We start from the raw sequence: 12795 nt of genomic DNA, 5'->3' as shown, positions 1-12795 counted from the left end.
TTTCACGAATTGGGACTTCCCAGCAATTTCATGAGTGATTAAATTCGCGATCGTGGAGTCCTGTCTGAACGGAGAAAACGTTTAAGCGTATTTTACATTCATATCGGCATTTGAGTCAATATTTTCGCGTGTTTTTAATTACGCAGATAGCAGCTCACTCGCAAAAATAAAAACCTCGCGAAATATTCGGAGTATACAGTACTCAGAGACAATGCCTAGGTCCCTACTCAAGATTACTTGAAAATGAGACGTTGGCATTGCGTAGCAACGTCGATTGGATACGAGTGTGGGCCTACACTGAACTCCATGTTATACTTTAAAATGAGGTGTGAACAAGTTTCATGGAAGAATAACAAGCGTCTCAGAGCAAGAGAATGTGATGCTGTGAAGAATATGAAGTTGTGTCATGCCCTGTCCATCTAACATATGTCCATATCAAGAATGTCAGGTAAGCAGCAGAAAGGTAATCGTGCACTTAATATGTCCAAGTTTGTTGAAATAATCATTTAAGTTTTGGTGCATGCAAGGATTAGAAATCAAAATAGTGAGCAGCTTCAAAACATTATTCTCATTACTAATAACTTTTAACTGTCAACTTCATTTAAAAATTCAAGAAAATGTTTATTTTTGTACTTCAATAGAAATGTTGAGGCAAGGAATGTTCTGTTGATGTCATAAGTGGATGAATGAATGCATACAATGTTAGGTAGACACATGTGTGTATAAATATGAGTGCATGTGTGTCATCTGTCATTTGTGCGTACCTGTACTAGGAATTGTTCTCCGTCACAACTCTGAACATACCAAATAAAGCATCCATTATGAGTAAAGGGGCAACATAATGGATTTCTCTTCTTTGTTCTCATGGTGACATCATAGGGTAACCATCTCACAGAAAACATTAGAATGATCGTGCATCTGTATAATGTACTTTTCAGAAGAGCATCACTAATCAACAAATTAAAAACCTAAAAATCAATTGACAGTGTTATGTTTTTTTTTTTTGTTAGTTTGAAAGTATGGTTGATATTATGAGGCTAGTGGTATATACACCATCTTTTGACTTTTTGTGTATTCTACTGTATATTCAAATTTTGTTTGATATAAAACTCATATTCACAAGAAATACACACACATGTGCACACACACACACACACTTTTTATGATTCTTTCTTTGAATTTTATTCAATATCAAGCTCTTTTTCACACACACACACACACAAGAAATAATTGGCAGCTTTGTATTCCACTCACTAATGCTGCTGTATCACATAAATTCCATACATGATGTAAAATTACACCCAAGGAGGCATCTTAACACACACACACACACACACACACACACACACATCCACATCCTCACACATACCCTAACTGCAGAACAAGTATAGCCACACTTGCTTTAGTCTACTGTCATTACATACACACACTGAGAGATTGAAGTTACAAGATTAGCAATTTAATAACAAATAACTTGTGATGCATAAGTCAAGCTACATGATGAAGACAAAAGTACTACAAAATCAGTTTTCTCAGTGGTATGAGAAAAAAAAAAGTCACATCCTTCCTCCCTATGTCTTTGCCAACTGCGTGCAGTCCATCACAGTAAAATAATTTTTAAAAAAATCCTCATCAAAAACAAAAACTTAGCAAATTACATAAAAGACAGTAAAAAAAAAAAGTGTTCCGGAGCAAAGTACTTGTGGAAACAAGAATTTTTTATGTCATTTTTTCTTAAAATTGATGTGCCTTTTTTAGCCTAAGCAGTTCGAAGTACACCAGTACTTTCAGAAGTAAATACTGTGAAATAAATGAACTTCCATGTGTCACTCCTCCAATAATATATTTTACTGGCTGCAACTAGCTAGACAAAAAGTATTCCATTATTGGCAGGTTTTGCAAAAAGCAAAGAAATACAAAATAAAGTGTGAACACTCCCCTTTCCTATGTACACCGGAATATTCACCCGACAAATATCTCATACATCAACTTTTCTGCTCTTGCTGGGGTCTTATGCACTGAAACTGATTGATATCATTGGATGAAGGTCAAACGATTATCTTAACAAAACATAATTACATGAGAAAGAGAGTGAAAAAGAGCACAAATGAGAATGAAGTAAAGTCTCCTATCAACAAAGTTTACCAACACTGTACAAACGTCAATATGCCTTTGATTTTCTGGGGAATACAGGGTTTAGGTCATGAATCATTCGTCTGGACATGATAGAATAAATGTGCAATGTATCTGTTTTACTCGGAAGCAGCAGATAAAAAGATTGCTAAGCCAAAAATGAGGAGATAAACCATTATTTCCCTACAGATGAGCGGCACACCTCAGTGGTTGCCAGAACTTGAATCACATTGGTTTGATTAAGGGACTTGTATTGAAAAGACATGGCACCTTTTTCGTTTTCCTCCTACAAATACTGTAAAAGCTGTCATTTTGGTGTACAGATATTTTTGTGAATGAGGTTGGACATTTTTGCAGGATGCTGTTTTCAGGATTTGACACCGAGGATATTGGAAGTACACTAATGCCTGTCTATTAACTATGCTGGTGCACCAGGTGGCAACATTTTTGTGCGTTGTTATATTCACGCACCCACAGTGATTCATGATATGCACAAAAATTGAATCCTCACAAAAATATCAGCTTTTACAGTACATATTCCAACAATCAGAACATCACACTGGAGCACTGCTGTAATCCAGTTCCCCTTGTGAACAGACATTTCTCTATGTCTGGGAAAACAAAACACTATTAACATCAATATACACAAAATAAGAGACGTTGTTCTATCTCCTCGGACCGCCACGCCCCCTGCCCCTGCCACGCCCTCCTCTTCCTCGGCCACGCCCTCTTCCTCTTCCCATAGCTGAAAGAAAACGAAGAGAAAAGAAGCATGAATAAGGATGTAATACGTTCTACAATACTGTAAAACCAGAAATCTTCATGTGACTTAACTTTCAAGAATATTTGCAAGGAGCAAAGATTCGTTGAAAGTACAATGCATGAGGAAGTGTTTGTCTACATGATGCACTGTACTGGCAATTCGCAAGTTTCAAGTTGTTACTGTTTCTGGTTTAACATCATCATAGAATTCTGGGTCACTAAGTATGAAGCTAGATAAATCTGACAGGTGGACATGTTTTCTGTCAAATCATTGTAACTGTATCATCATTCTTTCTACTTTTTAGGCCAATTGATGAAAAATAAATTTGACCAAACATGAATGGAAGACTATTCAAAGTGTTCCGATGGAATGGGACTTTCACAGCTTTGTTGTTAGCACAAAGATAGCATTTGAACAGAGGTCCAACAAGTACAGTGCATTTAGCAGAATTTCTGGTGCACAAACAGAAAGTTGGCACGCATCTGTGCAGAACACATAGGTGTCCGATAGTCAATGTTTGTTAGTTGAATACTTTCACTGACTGATTTGTTATCTATGTACTTGCATCACAACTGAACTCAGTGGATCTCCATCTGTCACACCCTACAAATCCTTGTCATTTTTAGAAAATGTGTGCACTCAAAATCTTGGGCTAACTGTCAGATACATGTGAAAGAGTCAAGCTAACTTTGATTGTTAGCAACAAAGCTGGGATTCAGTTAGGCTCATTGAAGGTCCTAAGAATAATGAAATGATTACTAGTCCCTCGACCATCAGGTTAGATACAGACTCAAATGCAACGCAGCTCTTAAACGGGAGATTCTCCCATCTGAACACCCTAGCAAACTGGAGAATGACTGCTCAAACATGCGCACATCACAAGCTCGAAGGACAAGATCCCTAATGAGAGGACTCCAGGCTGTAGGCTAATAGTTGCTCTCTGGCGCTTTCTCAGCCTTATTTTTTAGCACACATGACAAAACTAACATGCGACAAAACTGAAGTTGGGTGGGCCGCAGGTGAGTTCCAAGCGGGAGAATTCAAACTCAGGCAGAAGAGCGGGAGACTTTGAGTAAATGGTATCAAAGTGGGAGACATCCCACCAAATGAGGGAGAGTTGGAGTCTCTGCACATAATGCCTCGACTTACATGCTTCCTTCTTCCTCGCCCGGGCTTTTGGTGTGTCGTCAATGAGGAGCTGATCCAGGGGGAGACTGTCTGGCAGGATGTAGTAGCGGATGTTGTTTCCACGGATACTGAGGGTCTCCAGCTGAACAGGCTCTCTGTTCTTGGGCGTGAGTTTGACCGATTTTAGGTGGGTGTTCATGCTGACATCAACACCTGAAAAATAGAATTTAGAAGTGATAATTAATAACTTAAATGCCTGACATAGAGTATGTTGGTCATAAATCATGCCATTTACCATAATGCTACTTTCACTTGGGTGGCAACAGGCAGTACTGGTAAGAAAACACACACACACACTGTCATCTCCCAACGTGATGGTCACACACTCTTTATTTCCTTATAGACGACAGGGTTACATTGCAAGGGGTCTTATGTCATTAGGTCAGTATGCATGGCTGCACACTACTGTAAAAGTGGAAATTTTCGCGGTGTTGAAATTTTCAAGCATTTCGCGCAACCAGAAACTACCGTGAAAATAGAAGCACGCGAATATTTTTGCTAGCCATAGGTTCCTGTGCATCATGTCTTGATTCCGCAAAATTGAAAACACGCGAAACTCTTCTTACCTGGCCAAGCGCGAAAAATTAGTCGCGCGAAAATATCCACTTTTACAGTAACCCATTTTTTTCTACTGGTCTGTCGGACCAGTGAATTTTCAGGGTTTTTTTTTTTTTTTTTCATTTCATACTGGTCCATTCCTGAAAAAAAATGGTCCAACAGTGATTTTTGACTGGTCAGGGACCGTCGGACCAGTGCCAGTGTGCAGCGTTGCAGTATGCATGTGCAGAAATAAGAGAATGCGTTTGCATCTTAGGATAGGCATCACTATAAAGAGGCCACTTTCTGCCAAGTTGTTTGCAAATCATTAATGTGGATATTTTACTAGCAGAAAGTTATCATATATCCTCAATTCAAAGAAAGTAAACTGAAAGAAGTCAAATTAAGGATAATCATAATTCCCCACTTTAGCAGCTGACAGACTTCTAGATCTTATAGACACATAGCATTATTTTCCTTCCCCAAAATCATACAATAGATGTTTATAAGTTTTTAAAAAAAAAAAAAAAAAAGACAAGGGTATACATACACATATTATATGCAATAACAATGGACAGAACGCACAGAAAGCTATTGTACACACCTGTGATTGTTCCATGTACCTGGGTGCCATTCTTCAACTCAATGGTTACAGTCTCATGACTGAGCTTCATTAGAAACCTGGAGGAAAGAGAAAAGAAGACGTAGCACAACAGTTATCACGAGAAGTACATGTAGGATTACCATTCTGCAAAACAATCAGAAAGTTTAATTTGAGATTATTTTCATTCATTTATCAGGTTTTCTACACTATTTAACGATACATTTGTATATGCCCACAGATCAATGAATACCTGTGGTAACAAAAAATTAAGTTACAGAATGCATCGGAATTAGCAGTAAAAGCCCCGATGCCCACAGCTCAGAAAATTACACACACACACACACACACACACACACAAGAACAACAACAAGGTGATGATCACATGATCATATGTTCAAAAGAACTTTCACATTCACAGGTCAAGACTTGTGGACGCAAGATGAATGTAGGGATTATATCGTGAATGATCACAGCAATAACAGCAAGTTATTAATATTTCTTGTATGGTATCTTTAAAAAGATACTCTAGAGTATTTTTCCCTTTCACTCAGTCAGCTTGTATTATGGTATAAATTCTTAAGGCAAAGTGATTTGCAGAGTTGCTATTCAATGTTCAGTGTGCGTGTGTGTGTGTGTGTCTGTTAGTTTGAATGCAAATTGTATTACAATCTAAAATAGTTTACATAAGGGGGGAGCTAAAGCGAAGGGTGAAAGAGAAAAGCGGGGAGAAGAGATGGGGGGATGTGAAAACGGCAAATATTTTCAGCTTCAAGTCCCCCGTCTCTGCTCTGTATACAATGACAATGTACTGTGTCTGTAGTGTTAGTGTTACTGTTACACAATGTCGCTCGTGCTCGCATAGCGTTTGGTTGGGCTATTAAATCTTCAATTCAACAGAGTTTCTGAGACTAACAAGTTTGTTAGTTTGATCGATGCTGTCAGTGTCATCATAAACCATTCATACATGGTCATGGCCTATATCTGTATGGTTTAGTCAGCAAAATGTCCAAGACGACACATCCACGCCATGCCCATGCTAACTTCCAGTGGCAGTGCCGGTTGTGTTGTGGAATTATGAAATAGAGCAAGACTCAAGAGGGCAAGTCTGCACGTCTGTGCATATTTGGAAGGCAGTGTATACAACCACACGCGTGTGTCTTTACCATCCAGCCACACGAGTGTGGTTGTAGCCATGACCCTTGTTGCTGGATACAGCCACACTCGTGTGTAATGTACATATCCACACACACACGAAGAAGCTATTGCGTAGCGGGAAGGTGTGTGTGGCCGGCCGCATCAACACGCGATCATGCACCACCGCAAAGGCGTAACAATGCGATGAACATGAACCTGCCTCCTATATGAATCCCATTTAATCACACCATCTAACTGTCAGACAATTTTACTTTTTCATTTTAAACTTTATTGTCATTTTCTTGATTTGATGAGGTGAATTTAAAGTTACAATTGATTTTGATACATAGTGTCGTTATTGAGACTTCGCCTTCGTTCGTTCGGGTACTCGCAAATCACGCATCCACGATCCAGTGTACACAGGCAGCCGGCGCGCGGGTCCGGGTCCCTGCTGGGGCGGGCGGGCGGCACAATCAACTGCGCTGAGCGATCGCTTGCACAACGCACCAGCAGTTTAGCGATGTCAATCCAAAGTCCCCCAATTTAGCGGCAGTTGTAACTTTGCTATTAATTCTACACCCATAAAATCAAGCAAACACGATGAGAACGGAGCGAAAAATATAAATTTATTTGTAAAATAACAATATTAAAAGGTATGAAAATGGGGTTACTTTCATCACTTTGTGAGCAGGCTGATTGTGTGGCGTTTACGTGTTTGACATGCACGCACGGCGATCATCTTCTCCCGTACCGTACGTCCGTGTGTGTATATCCCTCGTACATGTACATTCACACACGAATGTGGCTGTATCCAGCAACTCAGGCCATGGCTACAACCACACTCGTGTGGCTGGATGGTAAAGACACACGCGTGTGGTTGTAAAGACTGCCTATTTTGGAAGTCATTTGTTGACCATGTTGACAAGGTGTGAAAATACACAAGCGCGGCGAAGCGCCCAACATGGCCATGGTTCGCTAGTGAAATTCAATTAAATATGTTATATTTAAGAAGAGATGGATGAGAAAGTAAATTTTACTTAAATTACAAATACGTTAGCGCCAACAATGATCAGACGATTGATAGACTGCCTTATGCCTGGCCCTGGGTCTACGTCTGACTCTGGGAAGGGTACGGTACACGACGTAGCGAGCTAGCTAACGTTAGGAAAACCCTTTCTTTGTCGGGTCAGTTACGAATCCTACAGCACTCATACTACCATAGCATTGGGGCACTGTTTCAGTACTGCATGCTAAAAAGGGATGGAAAGACGGCGCCAGAGATACGGACTTCATTTGTGCCCCAACTGCAGTCTGCCCTATAATTTAGAAACACAAAAACCCATCGAACGACTCTGTTCACATCTCTCCTTAGTCCCACGTATTGCTAAGATACGCAGCATTGCCATTCTCCGTTCTATAGCTAGAATTTATCATTCCTGTTAGCCAAATGGAACAAAACATACATGAAACCAAGGACGTGATTAATATATTCCTCTTAATTGCTTATCATCAGTTACTTACCTCACTAACTTCATGATGATGTCGGATTTCCAAGCGAATCCGACAGTAAAAATTCGGCGTTCAACTGACGCGCTACGTCGTGCAAACAACAATGAACGATTTATGGTCGTAGAGGGCAGCAGATAGTTCTATAGCTGTCTGCCTGACCGGCTGGGCGCTGCTCGCTAGCGCTCGGTAGGTCCTATCAAAATCGTGCTGAAAAGCTGTTCAAAAGCAAAGATAATTTTTTTTTTTTTAAGAATCTTTGCTGAAAAAAGACAAGAAACCCATGTCAATCAGATAGCTGCACGCGCACACAATATTATGTAACTTAACTGCTCACTCGTCTTATGATAGCTAGACCTAGAGTAGGAAAAAAAAGGTGTTTCTTTGTTTCATTTTCAGGTTCTTGTTGGATGACGACTAAGGAAAGACTACAACTCCCAAAATCAAACAGAAGTCCTATGAATCAAATACAACTTTGCAAAAACAAGCTGTATATATACATATTCTTCTCATATCAATCATAACTTGCTTTGTGGAAAGGAACATGTTACAGGTTTGATTTTTGAACCCTGGTATTTTATTCAAGTTGCAATTGAAGACCTGAATATAAGAATGACCCAAGTCCAATTTTTGACCAAATTGATCAGTTTGACATGGGAAATTGTAGCCTATGCATGGACTCATCTTGTGGATAAATGATAAATCCTAATTACCCCCAGAAGTGCCTGAAATGAATGAATGAAATCTAATATGAATGTAAGAATGAAGGACTTATAGCAATTGGGTCATTTTTACATTCATATTATAGCGCCCTCTCTCATCCTTCTCTTATCTCATACCAGTATAGCAGAATATCATGTACATGATTCAAAGAACAACCCAAGTCCATATGATTCAAAGAACGACCCAAGTCCATCACACAAAATGGCCTCTCCACAATTAATGTAAATGTTAATTGTAATAATAACATATGTTCTAATTTGTATATACAATGTTGCCTTCCCATCAAAGTTATATAGCATATTATTGGACAAATAAAACTGATATGAAGTTTTTTTAAGTTTACTCGAAATGGTCTTCCATGGAATTGGGTTGTTCTTATATTTAGATACTCAATTGATTGCAACCATACTCAACTTTCTATGCAAACATACATCCCTTGGAAGTGATTTTAAAATCATTTCTGTAACTTATTTTGCATCAACCCTGAGTAATTGTGAATTAATTATAATCAGCACATAGCCCTTCAATGTTTCTATGAATTTGCATTTGATTATATCTACATTGCAATCATGCCTGCATGAAAATTTATTTGCACAAGAGTGCACTAATGTGCCTAGCGCACATGTGCACACACACACACACACACACACACACACACACACGACACGCACACACACATATACCAGGGGCGGATCCAGGAATTCTGTAAAGGGGGGGTGTGACTAATATTTCTGGTGCCACTTCCGGGTTTCATTTCATTTTTTTCTTTTTATTTCTTTTGTTTTTAACAAAAAATAAAGGGGGGGGGGGCGTGCGCCGGTTGCGCCCCCCTCTGGATCCGCCACTGTATACATATACACGTAAAGCATAAAGAAACCAAATGAATCAGAAAAGTGACAATTTCATCAAAATCAGACCATGGTGCATAACTTCGTAATGATTGGGAAGTTTTCACTAAACAGGGATTTCATTCGCAATCCAGTGTGCAAATTATATGATATCATGTCATGATGTTATATTGCTTCACAGTGCACACAATTTTCACTTTCTAGAAAAAGAAGAAGAGACGAGATTACATCTCTATATCTATTGCATCACAAACTTCTCTCTCTCTCTCTTCTTTACTTTTTGTTTATTAGATATATATTGGATAACGTATCACATATAGGCCCCACTTTTTTTAACAGAAGGGTATCAAATTAGTAGAGTCATAAAATTTACAAAGAAATTCTATATAAAAAATATTCTTATACATAATTCTATCTAATATTCAAATTTATGGAGAGTTATGAGGTAGCGATATCCAACTTCATAAAATCGACAACTGTTATTGCAAGTGATATCACAGTTATATCGCAGAAAGGAAAGAATCTTGAAGATTTCCATGACATTCTAGTTTACTTTCATGTCTGATTGTCATACAATTTTCTCTATCATGTTTGTTCTGATTTTACTTACAGTATTTCACTAAATCAAAACAGAATGTGGAGAGGCTATTTTTACATTAACCCATTGAGGACGAGTCCCAAGTATACTCGGGCAAGTGTCTATGGGAAATGTGTGTTGTAGCAAAATCAGTTCTTCCTCAACGGGCTAAGGGCAGTGCTTGTAAAAAGTTACCTAATTTGATGAACTCTTTACCCTCCACATAGCACTATTATAAGTTTGGATAAAGCCATGACAAGAATTTGAGGCACATTATCATTACGCATCCACGCGCGCTCCACAGCTTATCGCGCTATCCCCTGTAACCGCTCGATATCGATGAGGGCGCCAACAAACCTGTCCGAAAAAAACGTCCAGAATGGTTTGACAGTGCGTAGGGTCAAAAGTTCATATTAGGTATGCTGACGTAATGCCCTATCTCTCGCAAGCTCATTGCGTATGCATGAAAACTAAGGGATCGATCACAGAAAAGAGTTTTTTTTTTTTTCTTTTCTTTTCTTTTCGTACCCTTTGTTTCTTTTGTCATGTCCCCATTTTTTCTCTCTTGCTTCTTTTCCTTATGTCATGTCCTAGTTTAATTTGTTTGGTAGTCTGATAATGACTCCTGTCTGGTCGACAAAAATGCTCCTTCGTTAAGAGAACAGAAGATACTAGATTACAATTCTTTTCCCCTTAACACTGTGGTTTTTTTATTTTTTTTTTTAGTAGATTGCATATTGAACAGGGCGTATCCCTCTCAAGTTGTCTTTTTTGTCACAGCTATGCACAGTCCGATTTGGTCTCGAAGGTACTACAATTTCGTTAGCCATAGCCCAGGGGCACCCAAGAGAGGAACAATACAAGGTCAAGCTGTATTAGTCGGGTGTTAATTTATTTTTTCTTGTTCTTGATTATTCCTCTTCATTTTACTCCTTTCCTCTTTTTTCAGATGCTGAGCAAGAGTTATGCACTTGGATAGGTATAGGGGAAATCATTGCCTGTGTCCATTCTTCGTTAGTGCAATGCAGTGGGAGGTGGGGGGGGGGGGGGGGGAGGAGACTCGTTTCGTTGGTTATGGAAGTGTACATGGACGTCCTTCCGGACTCCACGAGTGTAAGTGTAATTGTGAGTGTAATCGGTGTGAGTGAGTGTGTGTATAAGTGGTGTGTTTGTGTGTATGCAGATGGTAGCTGTAAATGTATTTCGGAGTCAGGTGAATTAACTGTGCTTGTTCTGGCGGTACTCGTCTGTAACTATGGCTTGGGATGATTTAGATATTCGCTGTAATTTCCTTTCGTTGAATGTAAAAGGTATTAGGGATGCAAGGAAAAGAAAGAATATTATTAACTGGTGTACGTATAAAAAAGCAGATGTTGTGTTATTACAAGAGACGTATAGCTCTTCTGAAGTTGAAAAAAAGTGGAGAGAGGAGTGGGACGGAGTATCCTATTTTAGTCATGGTACACCACATAGTAAAGGTGTTTGTTTGTTGGTTAATGCAAATTTAAAATTGAATGTTTTATATGTGGATATAGATCATGAAGGTAGATATATTTTGATGAAATGTGTCTTACAAGGTATGGAAATTGTTATTGTAAATGTATATTTTCCAGTGAGGGGTAAAGAAACAGAGAGGAGAGACTTTCTGTCTGAAGTTGAAAAGATTCTGCATCCTTTTGTTGATAATGGAAATTTGATTATTATTGGTGGAGATTTTAATTTGATACGAAATTTTGAATTAGATTATAATGGGAGAGCAATGGTAAAGAAGTATACAAATTTTGATCAGTGTTTTGATAATTTTGTCGAGGAATGTAATTTGATAGATATATGGAGGGTCACCCATAATTTAGATAGACAATATACTTATCGACAGGTATTTCCGTTTATGCAAAGTAGACTTGATTATTGGTTTATTTCGAGTGAGTTGCATGATATTGTAAAGGAATGCAAGATATTAACTTCTATTGCGCCAGATCATTCAGCAATTTTTTTGCAACTTTTGAATAAACCTAATGATGATAAGGAAAATGATAGATGTTTTAAGGCGTCATATTGGAAATTTAATAACAGTTTGTGTAAAGATAGTGAATATGTCAATAAAATGAAAGATGAAATAATAAAAATATTGGGAGAATTTCGGAATGAAATAGAAGATAAAAGGGTTTTGTGGGATTTTTTGAAAATGAAAATTTGTAATTTTACTAGGAAATATTCTATAAATTTGGCCAAACAACGTAAGGAAAAAATTCAGAGAATTGAGGAAGAAATTGAGTTTTTAGAAAATGATGTATTTTTGAGATCAGATAGTGATAGAATCACGTTGTTGGAAGATAAAAAGAAAGAGTTGAAAAAATGTTATGATTACGTGAATGAAGGGATAAAGATTCGTTCAAGGGCTTCGTGGTATGAAGGTGGAGAAGGTGACTCATCTTATTTTCAACAGTTAATGGAATTTAATAAGAGGAAAATGATTGTTAAAAGTGTACGGGTCAATGATGAGGTAGTTTGTGATTCTAAGGAAATAATTAGAGAAATAAAAAGGTTTTATAGTAATCTTTATTCTGAGAATTTTGATTTTATATCTGGTGATAGTAGATATTTTTTTCAAGATTTGCCAAAATTAAATAGGGATTCTATTCAATCCTGTGAGGGGTATATTTCAAAAAGAGAATGTGAAATTATTTTGAATCAGATGAAGTTGAATAAATCTCCAGGAAATGATGGATTAAGTGTAGAATTTTATATTACATTCTGGTCAGTGATAGGGGATGTGGTGTTG

At 38.1% G+C, this 12795-nt stretch overlaps 1 protein-coding gene across 1 annotated transcript; it reads right to left on the bottom strand.

Annotated features, from left to right (window-relative positions):
• Positions 1-1698: 1698 nt before the first annotated feature.
• Positions 1699-7970, bottom strand: LOC139736865 (small nuclear ribonucleoprotein Sm D1-like). The gene is made up of 4 exons (XM_071647530.1): positions 7881-7970; positions 5226-5302; positions 4046-4237; positions 1699-2878 (listed from the first exon to the last, which is right to left on the bottom strand). Exons 1-4 carry the CDS (start codon positions 7892-7894, stop codon positions 2799-2801), a joined length of 363 nt encoding a protein of 120 aa, XP_071503631.1. The 5' UTR covers positions 7895-7970; the 3' UTR covers positions 1699-2798.
• Positions 7971-12795: the final 4825 nt, after the last annotated feature.

The sequence above is a fragment of the Diadema antillarum genome, unplaced genomic scaffold (assembly GCF_040938485.1).
Source record: "Diadema antillarum isolate AM-2024a unplaced genomic scaffold, OU_Dant_1.0 scf00000028, whole genome shotgun sequence".
Taxonomy (NCBI): domain Eukaryota; kingdom Metazoa; phylum Echinodermata; class Echinoidea; order Diadematoida; family Diadematidae; genus Diadema; species Diadema antillarum.
The sequence above is the reverse complement of the archived record's forward strand: the minus strand, read 5'-3'. Positions and strand labels throughout refer to the sequence as shown.